Genomic DNA, 20,897 nt, shown 5'->3' on the forward strand with positions numbered 1-20,897 from the left:
TGATAGATAAATCATAATTAACCTTTTTTTGAATGCTATAATGTTTTTACAAATGTACAAAAAAGAAATAAGAGGGTTAATGAAAGTGTTTTCTAAGAAACAAGCTATTTAAAGACAACTCCTTACTGACAACAACGGGTATACAGCTGGAGTATGAGTCACAAAGACCTGGATTCTGTTCCTACTCTGCCTTTAGGTACCGTGTCACTCTGGGAGAAATCACTCAAACTTTTCAAACCACCTCGAAATGTAAAAACTATGCTATGATCTAAGATCCCCCGCAATTGTGAAATGGCTATGATACAATGAGGTATCCAAGACTAGAAATGTTCTTGATGGCAACAGACTTTTTGATGATTCCCGAAAGGCACTAAGGATAAAGAAGAGAGTAAAACAAAGTTCTTACCCTCAAGAACAAACAGATATTTCTGCAGTAACATACGTTAAGAAGGAAAACCAAGCAGGATGAGCGCAGAGTGCATCCCCTCACAACACGGGGGGATGCTGATCCTGACGCCTGTGTAATGAAGGGAGCCTGCAGCTGAGACCTGGATGGGGCAAGAAGGCCTCAAAGACAGCCAGGGGCAAGTGTCTCCAGCAGAAGGAATCAGGAGCACAGAGGCCCTGGAGCAGGACAAATGTAAAATGTTACAAATTAGCAAGGAGGCCAATGGGCTGGAGCCAAGGGAACTTTTGAGAAGAACAATACAAGATGATCCCAGAATGGGGGGCTGCACCAGCCCACACAGGGCCCGGCAGCGGCAGCACCCCGTGAGCCCCTGAGCTGGGCAACCTTCGGAGGATTCTGAATGAACAAAGGACTGACATCACTTGCACTGCATTCTAAAAGGATCACTCCAGCTGCTGAGTGAAAACAGGCTTTGGGTGTTAGGAGAGAGTAAAACCAAGCATCTTGGTTAGGAGCTGCCACAAGGGTACAGGTAAAAGGCCACAATGCCCTGAACCAGAAGAAGAGTAGTGCTTACACCAGGAATCTTTGGGATTCTGGATGCATTTTTAAAATAAGCCAATAAGATTAGCTAATGGATTCAGTGTAGGTTATGGAAGAAAGTCAATGACAAGGCCATCGTTTCCAGCCTGGGAAGGTGGGTAAATGGAGATTAAATGCTCACACCTAGAAACGCTTAGTACAATATCAAATCCAGCCGTTCAGAATCAGAAGATAGCATTTCTTAGGCTAAAAGCAAACCTGAAAAACCACAAGTAGAATGGTTGCTTTTTCTACTCACCATTCGCAGATTGTATCATGTTTCCAGATTTTTGGACTTCATCAAATTTTGTAAAAATTACATTCAACCTGTATGAAAAAAATATATATATAAACTATTAGCCATCATTGTTTACAATTATATTTTACACTAATGTTGAGTCTTACTGAGACCCATCTAATAACAACAGTAACTATGCCAACAAGAAATGAGCCATGCTTGTTTTAAGCCAAGCACTGACCTAATGGCTCCAACTGAAAGATCTCCTTTAATTCTTATAACAGCTGTATAAGAAATTATATATTATCATACCCATTTTACAGATGGAGAACTCTAGACCCCCTTACTTAAAGTGACACAGCTGGTCAGGGTGGTGATGCCAGACCCGAGAGTAAGAATCAGAGGCCAGGCTATCAGACATTATACTAAACTGACTGACATCTCCAAACAAAATGCACGCATCATGAAAAGTATTTGTTTCTCCTATTTCTAAGCACATACTGCTGATAACTTAGAGTACAGATTTTCAGAATGCAGATACAATACAAAGCTTTTTCTGTGACTTTTGCTTATTAAAAAAAAAATGCTGTAATTTCTCTAAAAGTAAATGTTGTGACTGGATAATCTTCAGCTTAAAAATCGACGTGACACATATTTTCTATTAATGGATCACTTTCACTTTGACATTTTGAAAGCAGCGAAACTCCTTAACTAGCCCAAATATTCCATCCTAGTGACATCAAAAACGGGAGGAACTGGGATGGGTTGGAATCCTACCTTGTAGTCAAGAAAAAAGAGGCTTTTCTGAGCAAATTACAGGTATATTGGAATAAGCATAAAGGCTGAGATTACAAAGTCATGCATTTTTGCATTCAAACTTGCGCCACCCATTTCAGGGACCAGACTAGAAATGTTAATTAGCACTTTCTTACAAACCAGCCTGTCATACAAGTTCTAATCACTTCAAACAGGTTTGATTTCCTTTCCAATCAGGATGGAAGCCCTTTGGGAGTAGGGATGGGACCTGTATCATCTTTGGTATTCTGTGCACACCAAGCATTGTCATGCAAGAGGGTGACATCACCACTTAAGAGGGCTGGTACCTGCTGCTGCCCCCACCCTAAAGGTGGAAGGCTAGGTGGTTCACACACTCCAGCGTCAGCTCGCACGTGCTTTCATTCACTGGGCCAGCACTGAGCTCCCTAGGTGCTGAGACTGGAAAGTTTCCACCATCTAGAGCGCCTATTTACCTCTACACTTCATTCTAGCCTACTTACCCTGTGGCATTCTAAGATCCAGAGGACCCAAAATGCGCATCAGTGAACAGGGGTGAAATGAAGGTGAACTGGCCTGATGCACTGCCTCTCCTGCTTCCCATTTCATGACAGACAGTGATCTTTTAACCCATCTCTCCAGGTAAGCCCAGATGTACCCTCAGAAGCCTCCTCAGAACTGCTCCAGACAGGTATCACCAATGAATCACAGTGGGCACTGAATTAAAGATCTATTTATCGCCCCTGGACCAGATGAGTAACACTACCACTCACTTTCTACTCCAGGTTTCACTGAAAATATGGCAAGATGTCTTAGAATTAAGTTCTTATGATGTCCATCACCTTCCTTTTTCTAAGTACAAAGACTTCCAATGGCTTAACAAGCCCATAAATAGCATCCCTATACAGGTTGCCAGGGCCTGACCTGACCAAGCCACCACTTTGTTGAGTCACAACTATTACCCTCTGACGTGAGCAGGCCTACAAGTCTGCCCAGCAGGGACAAAGGAGATCTCCAGCTGGTTTTCCCTGAAATCACTGGGAGGGGGCGAGTATTTCTTCCATTCCTAGAACAGTATTCACCATGACCCATGGGAACTGTGGAAGTGTCTGCAGACTCTGTGTAGGCCTCAGGTGACGCCCACTCACTGTGGCCACATTACCTATAACCAGCAGGCCCAACAACCAGGCCTGAAGATGCCGAAATGATTACCATTGTTGGTACCCGCACCTTAACTGAGAGTTACTTCAGGCAGCGGACAGGCCTGCCCCCTGCTTTCATGTTCCTATCTCAACGGCTGCCCTCTTCACTGCTCAGCAATGCCTAGGCCACGGCTGCTGTCAAGATGGTCACCTCCAGGGAACAGTAATCTGGCTTCATGACAGTTCAACACCAATAAACCTCCCTCAAGAATGGCTTTTGTCTACTTGCTCTGAGCACAGCCATACAAAACGCCTCTTTTGGAACCTATCAATCTGCACAAGTGTAACAGGTGAGTTTTCTATGTTCAGAGACACTGAATACATAGCTAATGATTACCTGCTGAAACCACCAATTTTTTGCACTTTTTAAATTTTAAATCTTTGGATCTCAAATATAGAATAAATTTCTTCACTAGTTTGACAAATAATCCAATACCATTTTTACCCTGGTTTTTCTGAATTTAAATTTTATATTCAACTCAATCCAATTGGTGTTTATTTTACTGCAAAACTGTGATCAAATTATTCCTTCTTAGAATAGCTTATAATATAAATTTAAAATAATTTCCTAAAAGCAAATACTAGCAATCTCATGATAAACAAACTCTACCTATACACTCAGCTTATAACTGGCTTTTCAGTCTGCTGCTCTTCAATCTGAGCAGGTAACCGAGGGTCGTGACGCGTCAGCAAAGCCTCTAACATGAAGGAGGCTAAACTGAGCACGCGGCACCCCGACGCTTCAGTTTGGAGAAGAGGCCGCTCAGCCCACGGGCTTCTCCAGCCGGAGCACTGCAGTGGGGGCGTCTCCCTTCTCAGGGCATCTTCCCGACCCAGGGACCAAACCCAGGTCTCCCGCACTGCTGGCAGATTCTTTACCAGCTGAGCCACCAGGGAAGCCCAAGAACATTGGAGCGGGTACCTATCCCTTCTCCAGCGGATCCTCCTGACCCAGGAATTCAACTGGTGTCCCCTGCATTGCAGGCGGATTCTTTACCAACTGAGCTATCAGGGAAGCCCCTCAATTTAGAGGAGAGACTATGAACAGTTTTTTAAATACATTGTTTACATCTCCAAATAAATGAGAAAATATTATAGTCATAAAAGCAAACAGGGGAGGATCCTTTCAAAAAGGTACCCTAAGAACCTTTGAAAATTTGGTCCTTCAAGGAAGCAAAGAAAACATCAGCAAAATCGGACAAAATCAAGTTTTCCAAAACTCTGGAAATTAAACAAAGGCTTGTAACAATCCAAGCATTTTTCAAACAAAAAGGCTGAATCTTGATAAGAACAGCAAGCTTTCCATTGCTTTGGAAGGGCCCTATTTCCATGTTCAACTCAGGCTGAAAAAGAACAGCCTCACAATCATGGCAGTTTGAAAACCAGCAGACTCACAACCACTAGAAATTCTGAGTTGAACCAGTCTGGAGACCCTTATAAAAATCCCCATTCCCAGAGAACTGTCATCTTCTGATGATCTGTCTGGCATATTCCTGAACCCCCATTCACAGGGCTTGTCTTTACCTGACCTCACTCAGAGCACGCTCAGTGAGAGATCTTTCTTCCTGAGGCCACAGTCAAAAAGAATTCACAACTGTTTAACATGGCAGCTGCCTGAGATGGCAATAACATTCCAGGCAAAGAAACTGACAAAAAAAAAAAAACTTACAAGGAAAAACTGGAAGAGGAGATGTTCTCAGGAAACTCTGAAAAGCTCTGACAAATCACTGGGCATGTACAAGATCACATACATGGGCAAGGCTGTGTGCATGCCCAAGAAGGACTACAGCACTAATGTCTCACCTCTGGCTGACCCTGAGACTCTGCACAAGCAGCAGTAAAGAGGTCTAAAGGCAGAAATGTATAAACCGCCTGCCATAACACTGAAACTGTGTTCCAACACAGAGAGCCGTCAGCAAAGGCAATGAGAGGGAAACTTGTCATCATCACCTGAATACTAACCCAGCCAAGCAGAGATGACACGAGGAGCCACACACATCCAAATATACAGACTTCACAGAACTATGAGGTCAGTAAGTAAGCCGTGAGCAACAAAAACGGTAAGCACCAACAACAGCAAGGCTGAGGCGAGGCGAAGAATGTGATTTTCAAAATTGTCACAGTGCATAATCTTAAGTGTTCAGTTTCAACAAGACACTTATGAGACACATAAAGAAACAAGTAAATATGGCCCACACGCAGGGGAAAAAATCAGTCACAGAAACTAACCTTAAAGGACTAACGAGATGAATACCTGAAATCAACCACTATTAACATAGTTAGAGAAATAAAGGAAATTATTTCTAAAGAATTAAGGAAAATATAAGAACCAAGGTCTCACCAAAAAGAGAATATCAATATGTAGAGATAGAAAACCCAGGAGAGAATCACGGAAATTCTCAAAATTCATAGACAACTGAAATTAAAAGTTCACTAGAGGCTCAACAGTGACCTGAGTGATCTCAGAGAACAAAGCAGCAGCAAACTTGAAGATGAGTCACTGACACTGTCATGTTTGAAAAACAGAAGAGAAATGAACAGGAAAGGGTACTAATAAACAGAGCCTACGAGATTATCTTTTTATTATACCCACATACACTCAATGGGAATCCCAGAAGGAGACGGGAAAGGAAAAAGCACAAAAAGAATATGTGAAGAAATAATGATCAAAAACGTTCCAAATTCATGAAGTTCAACAAGCTTGCAACAGGATAAACTTACAGACATTCTAACCCAGACACATGAAAAGCAAAGCACTAAAAGAAAAGACCTAGAGGACCACTTCCCTGGTGGTACGGCTGAGGAAAATCCAACTGCCGAAGCAGGGGGTACAGGTTCAATCTCTGCTCTGGAAGAGTCCACATGCTGCAGAGCAATGAAGCCTGTGACTCGCAACTACTGAGCCCATGTACCACTGTTCCTGAAGCCTGTGCACCCAAAGCCTGAGCTCTGCAACGAGAGAAGCCACTGCAATGTGAGCTCACGCACCACATCAAAGAGCGGCCCCCACTCACCGCAACTCGAGAGAGCCCAAGCGCCGCAATGAAGACCCAGCACAACCAAAAATAAATGATTAAAAAAAAATGAGAATACTTTGAAAACAACAATTAAGAAGCCATCTGTCACAATACATGGGCTCCCCAATAAGACCAACAACTGATTTTTCATTTAAGACAATGGAAATCAGACAGTTATGGGAATATAAGTCCCACAACTAAAAATCTCAGCCAAGAATTCTATACCCAAGAAAATTACCCTCCAAAAAATGAAGCAGAGAAGCCTCTCTGGACCAAAGTTATTTCAGTTTTTACATGAAGCCATACTACCAATATAATAAAGTGCAGACCTGGGTAGTAAGAGAATATGAAGGAGAATTTCAGACACTTCTCAATAAGCAAAAAATAAAATAACAGGCTCCTTCAGCTTTAAACGAAAGAACACAACACAATAGCCCAGATTCACATGAAGACGTAAAGAACACGAGGAAAAGTTGAGTCAGCCTTCCATGTCTGTGGGGTCTGCACCCAGGGAGTCAACCAACAGTGGGTCAAAACCAATTTTTTTTACTTTTAGAAAGTTCCAAATGAAATACCCTGATGCTGGGAAAGATTGAGGACAGGAGAAGAAGGGGATGACAGAGGATGAGACGGTTGGATGGCATCACTGACTCGATGGACATGAGTCTGGTTAAACTCTGGGAGTTGGTGATGGACAGGGAGGCCTGGCGCGCTGTGGCCCATGTGGTTGCAAAGAGTCGGACACGACTGAGCAACTGAACTGAAAATGAAAACTTGAATTTTCCACATGCCAGCTACTATTTACATAGAATTTACACTGTAGCAGGTATTATTATAAGTAATCTAGAGATGATTTAAAGTATACACATATGTTATACGCATATATGTAATACTACCCCAATTATAAAACAGACTCAGGCATCAGTGGACTTCTGACATCCACAGTGGGTCCTGGAACCAAACCCCCGCAGGTAACAACAGGAGACTAACCCTACAAAGGTAAACATAAAACACGGGCTTCCCTGGTGGCTCAGTGGTAAAGCATCTGCCTGCCAATGCAGGAAACTGAGGTTCAATCCCTGGGTCAGGAAGATTCCCCAGGGAAGAAAATGACAACCAATATTCCACTATTCTTACCTGGGAAATCCCAAGGACAGAGAAGCCTGGCAGGCTATAGTCCATGGGATCACAAAAGAGTCAGACACAACTTAGCGACTAAACAACAACAAATACAAAACACAGGTATGTATAAAATACAGTACACATTTACTTACTTTTTTATTTTTAACTCTCCTCTGGTCCTACATGACTTAAAAGGACGCTTACACAAAGCAGTAATTAGAAAACTATATGCTGGATAGCTTATAATGTACAAAGATGTAATATTCATGAAAAGAATAGCAACAGAGGAGAAGAAAACAGAGCTATGTAGGAGTAAAGTTTTTAATTCTAAAATTAAGAATAATAATTCAAATAAAACTGCTATAATTTAAGATGTAAACTGAAATCCCCAGAACAAACACTAATAATTCCCTAAAAAAAATAGCAGGAAAATTAAACTGGCACACCAGAAAGTACCTGCTTATTACAAAATAAGGCAGCACCAGAAGAACAGAGAAATAAAAAAGTCATGACATATAAAACAGAAAGAGCAACATAAAATAGCAGAAACAAAGTCTACCTTATCAGTAGTACATTAAATATGAATGGAATTAAATACTTCAGTTAAATGACAAAGATTTCCAGGCTCAATAAACAATCAAGACCCAACTGTATGCTGGCTACGAGAGATTCTTTTCAGTCACAAAGACACAAAAGCTGAAAGCAAAAGAATATAAAAAGATAATCCATGGAAAAAAGTATTCAAAAGAGACCTAGGGTGGCTATACTAATATCAGACAGTATATACTTCAAGACAAAAAGTGTTATCAGGGACAAAGAAGAACATTTGACATTGACAGGGGGATCAATTTATCAGAAAGACACAATTATAGGCACCTAAGAACAGAGCCCCCAAATATATGACACAAAAAGGTCAAGACCCCCATTCAATTCCTGGGTTGGGAAGATCCGCTGGAGAAGGGATAGGCTACCCACTCCAGTATTCAAGGGCTTCCCTCATGGCTCAGCTGGTAAAGAATCTGCCTGCAATGGGGGAGACCTGGGTTCAATCCCTGGGTTGGGAAGATTCCCTGGAGAAGGGAATGCTACCTACTCCAGTATTCTGGCCTTAGAGAATTCCATGGCCTGTATAGCCCATAGGGTTGCAAAGAGTTGGACATGACTGAGCGACTTTCACTTTCAAGAACAGAGCCCCCAAATATATAACACAAAAAGTGACAGAACTGAAGAGAGAAATAAGTAAGTCATCAGTATTAAAAGACGACTTCGATATTGCATGTTTCAATAACAACAAAATATAGATTCTTATCAAGTGCACCTGGAACATTCTGTAGGACAGACCACATACTGGGCCATAAAACAAGCCCCAATAAATTTCAAAGAACTAAAACCATGGAACACAGGAATTATGATTTATGACCATAACAGAATAAAAGTAGAAATGAATAACAAATAGAAATAATGTTGGAATTTAATAGAACAGCCCTAATAACAAACAGGTCAGATGAAAATAAAAGGGAAATTAGATAATACTTTGAGATGAATGAAAATGAAAGTACACCATACCAAATGAATAAGCCAGTCAGAAAAAGACAAACACAATATGCTATCACTTATGTGTGGAATAAAACCAGTGAACAAAACAAACAAAAAACCAGACTCACAGATACGGAAAGCAAAGAAGCCAGTGGGAAGGGGAAGGGTGAGGGATAACATGTAGCTGGGGATTAAGAGGCACAAACTCTCTCTACTGGCAGCTGACATATCTTGTATTTAAAAATCCCAAGCAGTCCACAGTAAAAGCATTAGAACCAGGGAGTTCAGCAAGGGTGCAGGATTCAAGATCAATATAAAAAAATCAACTGTAATCTATATACATTAACGATGAACCATCTGAAATTGAAAATAAAAGAAATTCTACTTAGAATAGCACCAAAAGAAAACACAAGGAATAAATTTAACAAAAGAAGTGCAAGTCATGTCCTCTGGATACTACTGAGCAATCATTTAAAGTAATTAAACACTTCTAAAAATGGAAAGACATTCCATGTTCATGGATTGGAAGACAGTGTTATTAAGATGGTAGTATTGCCCAAACTCTTTACAGATTCATTTCCTAACAAAATCCCAGGTGCCTTTTTCAGGCAAAAATTGACAAATACAACCTAAAATTCACAAGGACATCCAAGGGACCCAAAATTGCCAAAACAATCTTAAAAAGAACAAACTTTGACTTCAAATTTACTACGAAGTTACATTAATGAAGACAATGTGCTACTAGTAGGACAGGCATATAGATCAATGGAAAATAAGTGAACAGAAAGAAATCTTTACATTAATGGTCAGTTCATTTTCAACAAAGTTCCAACAAAAATTCTATGAGGATCAAAACCACAATGAGAAACCTATTAGGATGGCTATTGATCAAAATAAAACGGAAAACAACAATTTTTGACAAGGATATACACTGCTGACAGAAATCCAAACTGGTGCAACAGCTCCAGAACAGAATGGCAGTTCCTCAAAAAACTTACACACAGAATTACCACTTGCTCCAGTTTCTACTGACTATATACCCAAAGAACTGAAAGCAGGGACTGGAACAGATATAATTATATACACCCTATGTCACAGCAGCATTACTCACAGGGCAAAACTGTGAAGCTATAAATGGGAGAGAAAAATAAGAGGATCAATGGATCAACTAGTCCAAGAGGTCATTATAAAGAAACCTGCCCAGAACTAGACAACATGAGGTTCCACTGTGAAAGGCCCTCCAAATGCATAAGAAAGTAGCCTCATATAAGGTCCACTATCAAGTTTCAGATCAACAATGAGAACAAAGAGAAGCAGAGAGACAACATATGCAAAAAATCAGAATGACTGTGGACTTCTCACTAGAAACACTGAAAGCTGGGACTCAATAAGGGGAGGGAGGCACATGAGCTTCCACATTTTGGATGAAGAAAAGGACTTTAACCTAGATTTCTAGACCCAGACAAACTATCAATATCAAGAGAGAATATTCTCAGGCTCAAAAAACTATTCTTCTCCACCTCTTTCCTCAGAAAGTGACTGGTGAGGGAGAAAACCAAGCAAGACGATGTCTCCAAGAATCAGCAGCTGCGCCTCTGAGCAAGGTGCAGCGCGGCCCCGGGAGGGGTCAGAGAAAGCGGCGGAGGTGGCCGGTGTGGCCGGGAAGGCGGGAGGAGATGCGCCGGCCGCAGTGTGCAGACAGCCGAGCGCAGGAGGTGCGTGCAGACAAGCACACAGGCCAGAGACAGAGCCAGGGGGCGGCAGGGGGGGGCGGGCAGGGGCCGCGCCAAGCACGACAGTGAGCTGAGAGCGGCGTGCACTGGGACACGTCAGGGTGTGCTAAGGACATGAGAACGTGACTAGGTCTGGTGGATGTGGGGAGGCTAAGTATGCCTGAGGGCGGGCAGGAGGACAGAACTGAAATTCACGCTTCATAATGCGAAGTAAAGTTCTTAGGAGCGACAAAAAGCTGAGAGACAGCAGGACACACACGGCACTCAGACAGAGCACCAGATAGAAGAGAGTCGGGAAAACAGCAGGAAAACAGCTAAGTGGCAGAAGAGGTAAGAAACTGCCCTTTTTTCAATGTATCTTATAAATCTAGTCAACCCTCTCTGTATGAATGACTTACATAAAAAAAATTTAGCAATGAGGGGGTGGACTTCACCAGTGCTCTAGGGCTTAAGAATCCGCCTATGAATGCAAGGAACACGGGTTTGATCCCGGGTCCAGGAAGACCCCACATGCTGCAGAGCAACGAAGCCTGTGAGCCACAGCTATGAGCCTATGTTCTAGAGCTCATGCTTTCCAACAAGGGAGACCACCACAATAAGAAACCTGAGCCCCTCAACTACAGAGCAGTCCCATTCTCCACAACCGGAGAAAGTAGCAACACAGACCCAGTGCAGCCAAAAACAAATTTTTTTAAAAAAGAAACGAGAGGGCTGTTACAGAGCACATTTCTCATCTGCTTTTGCCCTGGGACCTCCCTGTTAACACCAAAGTTTTAGCAAGCAAATTAAAACCAAAAATAAGAAAGCTTCAATTCTCCCCTTAACAATACAATCATTAGATAATAATGTCTAGTGAATGTTTGCAAGTTTTTTATAAACAAATACTATGAGAGCTATATTCAAAACTGCAGGCTCACAAAGTTCACTGAAGAGTTACAATGTATCCAATGACATATTTCAGCTCTATCTAGAGCTTAGAACTATCCTCAGACTTAAAGCAGCTGCTGTCTCAGGAGCCTGGTTCCCAAATGGTGGTTCCAGAAGAAACTTCACACCAGCAGTCTTTCTACCAAAGCCTCACAAACTAAATCATACTATATGGAATAGAAATATTTTCTGGCATATACGGTGGGGTAACAGTGAGTGTCCACGTGGGCAGACAGCATCTGTCTGTGAAGGGAAGCCTTGGAGAGTAAGTGACAGGATCTACCGACATTTTCCTTAGACCCAGAGACATCTCATAAATATCCTACAGCGATGGCCTCTTAAAAATGGACAGTGAGAAGTGAATCGTGCAGTACCTGGTTTCTGAACACATCATGTGTGTAAATTGTGAAAACAATACGTGTAAAACAACAGAACATTTCCAAATACTATGCTGACTGACGTTCACAGCTCAGCTGTGCTGAGACCCCACATAGACGACACCTAAGATGGAGACTGGGCTGAGTATCTCCACTCTCTCCTTTGGATGAAAGTGACTTTAGCCAACAGATGACATACTCAAATAACAATTGAACACATGGACCCAAATGATGATTCCAGCTCCTTCAAAGTGAAGCTGAAGAATACGCAACTCTCTCTCCTTTGTGAAATGGGCAAAGAAAACTGCTGCCTAAATCAGATCACTCTTACTACATCAGTTAGCTGCCATGAGAAAGGCATTCTTTTTCATCATGTATTTTATTTCCTAGAGACACAATTAATCTTCTCAAATACAGTACTCACTCAAGTTCTCAAGTTTGTTGAGAACAAACTCATAAGAAGACAACTGTTGTCTCCTTTTCTGCTGTGGTGCAGGGCATGTGGGACCCTAGTTCCCCAACCAGGTATCAAAATTGTGTCCCCTGAAATGGACACGTGGATTCTTAACCACTAAACTGCCAAGGACAGCTGCTAGAGGACAACATTTTTTATTCCAGGACTAAAGGCAAGTTTTAGAAAACATTAAGCAAATTTCACAATATTTTGTTAGTGCTATGGAATCTTGCCAAGCTAAAGATTCTTCTATGCTTCTGTAACAACGATGAAAAACCTATAACGATGTAAAAGAAGTCTAGGATATTCAAAGCATTCTAGTCAGCCACTTGGAGCCACACAGAGCAGATACTGAACTTTCCAAATGACGGAAGGAGATTCTTTCTAGGACCTATTCTATCTGGACTCCTCCCCATCAAAATTAAGGTGACACTCAGAGCTTCTGACCCTCATAGTGCAAGGTTTTATGTAACTGTCTTGTAATAAATATAAAAATAAATGAGGTTTCCGATTCTTCCAGTCAAGTTTTATAAAGAACTAACAGCCTAGTTCTTCAAGCACTGTGTCTGCCAGTTTTACGACAATGGCTGTAAAGCTGTGGGTCACTTCCTTAGGCTTACCCTCTCCTTTTGGTCCAGAATTTGAGGAAGGATTTCAGCTAACATGAGACAGTGGAAACTCATTCCTAATCACAGAGGCACTAACTCTTCTGTTACTTCTTTTTAATCTTTTCTTTTTTTCAAGGGAGTAGAGTTGACAGTGGGGAAAAAACCATGACTGGGAGTCTGCAAGAGAAGGCTCTAGCCTCAGCTCCAGGACCTCATCTCACTCACTCTGTGGGGCCCCTAAGACCAGCCCAGGTTTCACGACTCACTGGGAGGACTCAGGCACAGTCACACTGACAGCTCTGATTATTACAATATAAAAGGACAGAAAGGAGAATCAGCCAAGGGGTGAGGACCACGGGAAACTCGACTCAAGATTCCTGGAGTTTCTCCTGGTGGAGTCACAAAGGACATGCTCAATTCCCAGCCACAAGCCGGGACAGGACGCATGGAATGCTGGCACTAGGCAAGCTCATTAAACCTGAGGGCCAGGATTTGTGGGGGCTGTTCAACCAGCACTGCCCAAGGCTCCACAAATGCCAGAGTCCCAACAGGAAGGCAGGTGGGCAGCCACACCCGGGCCAGGCTCCCGACCCCGCTCTGTGGACACGATGGGCAGCCCCGCAGTCTAGTGTCCAGGCAGAGCCAGGCCAACCCCACATGCAGGCCTCGGCCTGCAGCGTGACTCACCCTCTGCGCCCACCTCGCTAGACCTCAGTTTCACCACGTCACGTGCCCAGCTGCTGTAGCGACTGCTGAACGTGCCACAGGAATCCCACGGGGAAGAAGGGCCGGCCATGGCCTAGGCTCACCACGAGGCACTCAGCGAGGTGACACCAGGCCTCGGGCAGGAGAGGCTCTCAGGGCCCAAGACCCATTTCCCCAACGGTGACCGTGACATCATCAGTCAGTAGCCCCTGCTTCCCTGCAGCCCCCAGCTTTCCCTGAGAGTCGCTCAGGCCTTTGTAGTTCATCTCCCCCCCGAGTGCGCTCACCATATATTCAGAGACTACGAAGTGGAGGTTCATAAAACGCCAGAGTTAAAAACCCCTGCTCTCACAGATTACCTTCACGTAAAAACATGAAGAGTGGCTGTATTCTTGTCTGATGACCCTGTCCACTGAAAGGCTTCAGTGTCAATGGCTGGCGTCCACCACACCAACTGCTGACCCCTCCCCCAGGGCTCATGGATCACATTGTCTGCTAGTACCGAGTATCCCCAGCATTTTCTACTGTTAAAAATACTGCAGTGCTTTAAAAAAAAAAAAAACACAACAAAGGCCCAGGGACCATGATGCAGCCAGATGTGACACTCAACAAGGAAGGCTGCCCCCCTTAAGTGCCTCCGGCACCCTGACTGCAGGGCCGGTCGCCCACTTCCATCACACCCAACTGAGGGGCGTCAAGACAGATGGCTCCTGTGTATCTCAACATTCCGCCCCAGGTGGAGATGCCCAACACTCTGCAAGCTCATCTGTGGACTGGACAGAGAAAATGAAGCACAGGATATCAGCCTGAGCCCTGACTTTCTAGCTGGGTCATGTCTCCAGTCACTTCCTGTCACTGGGCCTCAGCTGTCCCCATGGGCACAATGACAGGCCCAGACAAACCACTTGGGAGTCCCATCCAGGCCTAACTTCCCAGCGTTTTCATATTACTTTCTCCCAATTAGACAGTCAAAAGGTTTAAAATTCATTTGGCATAAAATTTCTACATCACAGTTTAAAACCATAGATAACTGATTTTTCATTATTTTTAAAAGTTTGACAACAGAAACATCTGTGGACTCAAGGGGACTCTGGATATGGTAAGACACTAATCTCCTTGCACTGGAGACTTGCATGTTGAAACTGGCATTACTAGCCACAAAGCTACCATCTCAAAGATATCCAGAATTATCACTTATATATTTCTATCCAGATTTATCTGGGGAAGGCTTCATTCAAACAAATACACTCCAAGCCCCCAAGATACCAGGTTCCATGTACATACGAAATATAGAACCACATGAACCCAGAGAATGCAAAATCTTTCAACACCAATCACTTTTAAATATGCTTCTAAAAACAGTCTGTGGCATGGGACCAGGTCAGATGTCTGGGTGAGAAAGTCTTACTTTTGAGCAAGTGGAATGAAAGGGGACCCCTGAGACATGATCTGGACAAGACTGCCATCCACCAATCTTCTCACCATATTGTCTTTCAAAAAAATTACCCCATAACAAAATAAGCAATGCAAACCAGGATGTTAACTGAGAAAGAGGAGGGGAAAGAGCAAGAGAAAGGAAAAAAGTCTGAACTCACCGGGACTGTGGCAATCCTTTTTTACTGAGATCTGCCCTCACACGTTCTCCTACATGTCTGTAAATTTCCACTAAGCTGTTTATTGCTGCATCTCGAACCTAGATGTAAAAGAAGAGATCTTACAGCTGCTCTGTGTCATTCCCAGTGCTTCCTGCTGCGGACACAACAGGCTATCCAACACCCCAAGTTCATCACCCACTCACCAACGGGACTCTGAACACAACCCCTGCGAGACGCGGCATGGGACAGAGCCGTGCCGTGACAGCTCTGACTCTGTGGGCACGGCTCCAGAGAGCGTGGAAAAACTCAGATCCCAGCCCTGTGTCCATGTTAGAGTCTACACCCCTCAGTTCTTTTCATCCTTTAAGATGATGTCTGGAAACTAGAAATTTCAGACCAAAGTGGAAAACACTACAAATAAGTGAATCATTCTAAAAATAAAACACCATGTAAAGCATTCTGGATGTAGGCCAATTAAATACTTAGCAACAGAAAAGTGTGGTAAAGGTTACACAGCACCTGTATTCAAGAAGTGCAAAGTTCTAAAAGGTAGATGGGAAAAAAGTCCATAAATTCTACATTCAATACAGGACAGGATGTAATAAATGTTATACAAAAGAGTACAGAGAGCTCACACAGTAGAGGGGAGTGAGCACACCAGAGGATACCAAGAAACATTTTATGGAAGAGGAAGGAACCACTTAAAATGTGCTTAGAAACACAGCTTTTCAGCAGGAAGAAATGGGATGAGACAGGCTCCAAACAAGGTAACCAGCCAGTGCAAAGGCGTGAAGGCGGAGCAGCATGGCATAAGCTTCAGGAAGCTCAAGGCAGCAGTCTGGCCACACACAGACAAGGGGAAAGAAGGTCCAGATAAATAAGGCTCCAGAGACAGGATGAACGTTATTAAAAAACAAAACAAAACAGAAAATGGGGGAATTTGAATATGGACTGTGTATATACCAAACATAAGGCTGGTGCAAAAGTAACTGGGATTTTGGATTGTTGAACTTTGCCATTTGATATTGGAATACATTCCTACATAAATGTGGTTGTGTTATACATGATTTTAATGCACATTTCTCATTTTGTTATATTGCTAATGTTATTACAATGTTTTATTACATGTTATTTATATTTATTTTAGACTATATAAATGATGTCACACAAAAAGTAAATTTGAGTAATTTTTTATTTGAGTTCAAAATGGGTCCTAAAACAGTGCAGACAACTTGCAACATCAGCAACACATTTGGCCCAGGAACTGCTAATGAACATACAGTGCAGTGGTGGTTCAAGAAGTTCTGCAAAGGAGACAAGAGCCTTGCAGATGAGGAGTGCAGTGGCCGGCCATTGGAAGTTGACAACAACTAACTGAGACCAATCATCGAAGCCGATCCTCTTACAACTACAGGAGAAGTTGCCGAAGAATGCAACGCTGATAATTCTATGATCATTCAGCATTTGAAGCAACTTGGAAAGGTGGAAAAGCTCAGTAAGTGGGTGCCTCATGAGCTGACCGAAAATTTTTTAAAAAAAGCTGTTGTTTTGAATTGTCATCTTCTCTTATTCTATATGACAACAAACCATTTCTCAATTGGATTGTGATGTGCAATTAAACCCCTGGAGAATAAAATGGCAACCCACTCCAGTATTCTTGCTTAGAGAATTCCATGGACAGAGGAGCCTGGCAGGCAATTAAAAGTGGATTTTATACAACAACCGGCAATGACCAGCTCAGTGGTTGGCCTGAGAAGCTCCAAAGCACTTCCCAAAGCCAGACCTGCACCAAAAAAAGCTCATGGTCACTGTTTGGTGGTCTCCTGCCCATGTGATCCACTACAGCTTTCTGAATTCCAGTAAAACCATTACATCTGAGAAGTATGCTCAGCAGATTGAGGAAATGCACTGGAAACTGCAATGTCTGCAGCTAGAATGGGTCAACAGAATGGGCCCAGTTCTTCTCCACAACAATGCCTGATCACATGTTGCACAACCAAAGCTTCAAAAGTTGATCAAATTGGGCTATGAAGTTTTGCCTTATCCACCATGTTCACCTGACCTCTCACCAACTGACTACCACTTCTTCAAGCATCTCTACAACTTTTTGCAGGGAAAACACTCACAAACCAGAAGGAGGTAGGAAATGCTTTCCAAGAGTTCATTGAATCCCAAAGCATAGATTTTTATGCTACAGGAATAAACAAACTTACTTCTCATTGGCAAAGTATGTTGATTGTAATGGTTCCTATTCTGATTAATAAAGACGTGTTTGACTCTAGTTATAATAATTTAAAATCCATGATCCAAAACTGCAATTACTTTTGCACTAACTTAATAGTCTATCAATGTTAAATTTCTCAGATGTGTAAACAGCATGTGATTATATAAAAATATCTCTGTTATTATATAGGAGTAAAAAGATGTGTGCTAGATACTTTCAAATGGTTCAAGAATAAAAAGTATTTCTCTGTGTATGTGTGTGTATACGTGTGCCTAAGTATCCATGTTGAGTTATAAAACAAATGTGACAAAATGTTAAATGGTAAATATGGCTATTCACTGTACTACCCTTTCCATTTTTCTACAAATCTAAAATTCTGCCAGTAAAAAAGCTGGAAAGAAAAAAACTTTTTAAATCCAATGAATTCAAGGCCAGCCTGTGGGGGGTACCCAGGGGAGGAGAGCAGGCACAGACAGGAGAACAATATGATTCCAGATTTGGTCTCAAGCAATGAAATCAAAGAGACAGAGAGTGAACGAGAGAAGAAGCAGGAATACAGCTTACAGTCCTGAACACTGCAAGTCATCCTGTGATTAACAGTAGTGCACGACAGGCAATTTTACTCACGTTTTCCCCCTTGTGATAGATAGGCAAATTCCAGGTTCTTACTATCTTCTCACCTAAAACTTGATGCTACGTACCAAATTGTGTATGTGACACCCCCTAGCCCCCGAAAAAATTCCTCTGTTGAAACCCAACATGACTGTAGACAGAGACAGGGCCGGTGAAGAAGGTAATTCAGGTTAAATGAGGTCATAAGAGTGGGCCTGATACGACAGGAGGGCTGTCTTTATAAGAGGGCTCTCTGTGTCTGCAAAATGGGAGGAGAACCCTCACCAGAGCTGGCCATACTGGCTCCCTGATCCAGGACTGCCAGAAACAAGTTTCACTTGTTCAAGCCTCCCCGTCTATGGTATTCTGCCATGGCAGCCTGAGCTGAATAACAGAGATTACCAGATTACTTTGGAAAGGAAATAATTTCTGATGTCAGTAAACATTTTCACATTGAGACATGCACATCTAACAAAAGCAGTCAATGCCACTGTCTGAAATCAATGACAGGCGCATCGCCACTGCTTACTTTCTAGTCGTGATATCTGCTCAGAGCCAGAGCAGATCACGCTGGGGAAACTCCTTAAAGAGTAATCAATATCCTGTCTGCTACTTACAAGTCGGGGCTGTAAAGAGTTTAAGGGATTTAGTGGAAAAATGACTAGCCTTCTAAGTGGAATAAGTCAGACAGAGAAAGGCAAATACTGATATCACTAATATGTGGAATCTAAAAAACACAACAAACTAGTGAATAAATCAAAAAAGAAACGTTTGTATAGAGAAAACACACTAGTGGTTGCCAGCAAGGAGCGGGAATGGGGCAGGGGCAATATAGGGGTGGAAAGGGGGTTATTATGGGACTACTATATGAAATTGTGTGTGTAACTTCTAAAAACCGTAAAGCACTATAGAATTTAAAGAATCACCTTATTCAGTCAATCAATCAACAAAATTACTAGCCTTAGAGTCAAAGTAGCCCTCAGGACCTACTTGGCCATTTAGAGACTGTATAACTTTAGACAAAATAGTTAAACTCTTTTAATCTCAAGTCTCTCCTTCATAACTGGAAGGTTGCTTTGAGGTTAAAAAAAATAATGGACTCAACTCAACGAATATTTGACTGCCTATTAGGTGCCAAACTAGGGTGCCACACAGCCCAGGCAGGGAACACGATGGGCAGAGCAGGGTGGGGGGACGAGGACGCAGGACCCCGGCAGGGGACCCCGAGGGCAGGGGGCAGGGGAGTGCGGCCTCAGGCAGGCAGCTACCAGCAGGCCGCCAGCTTGTGGCCATGGGGGCATGCATACTGGGGTGCTGCAAGCACGGCTCTGCCTCACCCTCACTCTCCGGAGAACACTCAGAAACACACATCTCCCAAATGTGAAACTGTCCGAAGTCCAAAAGTAAAAACCATCCTGCAGACACGTGTATGGACACACACACGCACCCACCTGTAGACCGAAATTCAAGTTCAGGCCAGCCGTTTGTGCCCCATGGTCCTGAATATGAAGCACTCAACACAATGGCTGGTGGAGCTGGTATTACCTGCATCTTTCAGACTAACAACCTTAGCCTTTAAATAACTCCTCTTCAGACTCAGAAAGCTACAGGGTCAGTTAAATGACCCTCGATTCAAGAATCACAGAACAGACTGTGTGTGGCACTATCAACTATTGTAACGCAGCTGAGAAGACAAGTGTCCCTAAAGCAAGTCAATTAAGGCTGAAGGGACAAAGCAGTGTTCACCTCTACATGCAACAATGGAGGTCCCGGCCGGGCTTCTGGCCACCCGCAGGCTCACCTTGCAAAGGAACCCCAACAGCTCAGACCACTCACGGAGCAAAAGACAAGGGCCCCAGGACGTGCCTGTCACTCCGCCTCGCCTCACCCCACCCCGCCCCGCCCCGCCTCACTCCACTCCACCCAGACGTGAGTGGCAGGAAACAGGCTCCCTACACAGCCTGAAACTCAAGGGGAAGCCTCACTCTCAGGGAAAAGGAGGGCCCCAGAAACCCCTGCAAGGCCAAAGTCACCCCACCCCCCACAGCCACCAACCCACCCACTCCTCAGGTGCTGGTCAAACCCTCACCAGGGACGTCATCCTCCCACCCGCCCGGCACCCACGCACAGCCAGCCCAGCCCAGGGCCGGCTGCAGAGAGCGCTGAGATCAACACTGGTCCTCAGGCTCTGCAAGATGGTTTTAGGCTCAGAAGATGCAGATCAAACTCCTCAGGAAAACAGACAGCAGCCGGGGGTGGGGGCCTGCAGACAGGATACCTCACTGCATGAGGCCAGCTGGGCAGCTCATAAAGATATATCAGAGGTTTTCAGGCAGAACTGGAGTTTCCCCTATCTGGCAGAAAGTGAAAGTGAAGTCGCTCAGTCGTGTCCGACTCTTTTCAACTGCATGGACTGTAGGCTACCAGGGTCCTCTGTCCATGGGTTTTCCAGGCAAGAGTACTAGAGTGGGTTGTCATTTCCTTCTCCAATCTGGCAAGGGACTCCCTATTGAGCAAGTGTCTCCAGACTGCTGGCTGCCTTTGCCCTGTCCTCCTAGGCAAAAGACATAGGCCCTGTTCTGCAACCCACACCCTAAAGGAGGAAACCCTGACCTCAGCTAGGAAGGCAGCATCTCATGAGTGTAAAGCCACCCCATCCTCCTGTCCCTCCCCAGACCCTGGGCTAATGGAGGGGCCTGAGACACAACTCTCAACCACGAGATATGACAGGAAACCTGAGGAAAGCTCCTGGAAAACGTCTCTCCACTTGGGTAAAGAGAAA

The 20,897-nt window shown here is 43.5% G+C and overlaps 1 protein-coding gene across 4 annotated transcripts in view; it reads right to left on the minus strand.

Moving 5' to 3' along the window:
* The window catches only part of CLASP1 (cytoplasmic linker associated protein 1), a 261,865-nt gene that overhangs the window by 142,129 nt on the left and 98,839 nt on the right, over positions 1-20,897 (minus strand). For all 4 annotated transcript variants that reach the window (XM_061135374.1, XM_061135373.1, XM_061135372.1 and 1 more), the window contains 2 exons: positions 15,280-15,377; positions 1,251-1,318 (listed from right to left, as the gene is read on the minus strand). In XM_061135374.1, the coding sequence (XP_060991357.1) occupies positions 1,251-1,318; positions 15,280-15,377 (166 nt within the window). The remainder of the gene's footprint in view (positions 1-1,250; positions 1,319-15,279; positions 15,378-20,897) is intronic.

This window comes from Dama dama, chromosome 33 (genome assembly GCF_033118175.1).
Source record: "Dama dama isolate Ldn47 chromosome 33, ASM3311817v1, whole genome shotgun sequence".
Taxonomy (NCBI): domain Eukaryota; kingdom Metazoa; phylum Chordata; class Mammalia; order Artiodactyla; family Cervidae; genus Dama; species Dama dama.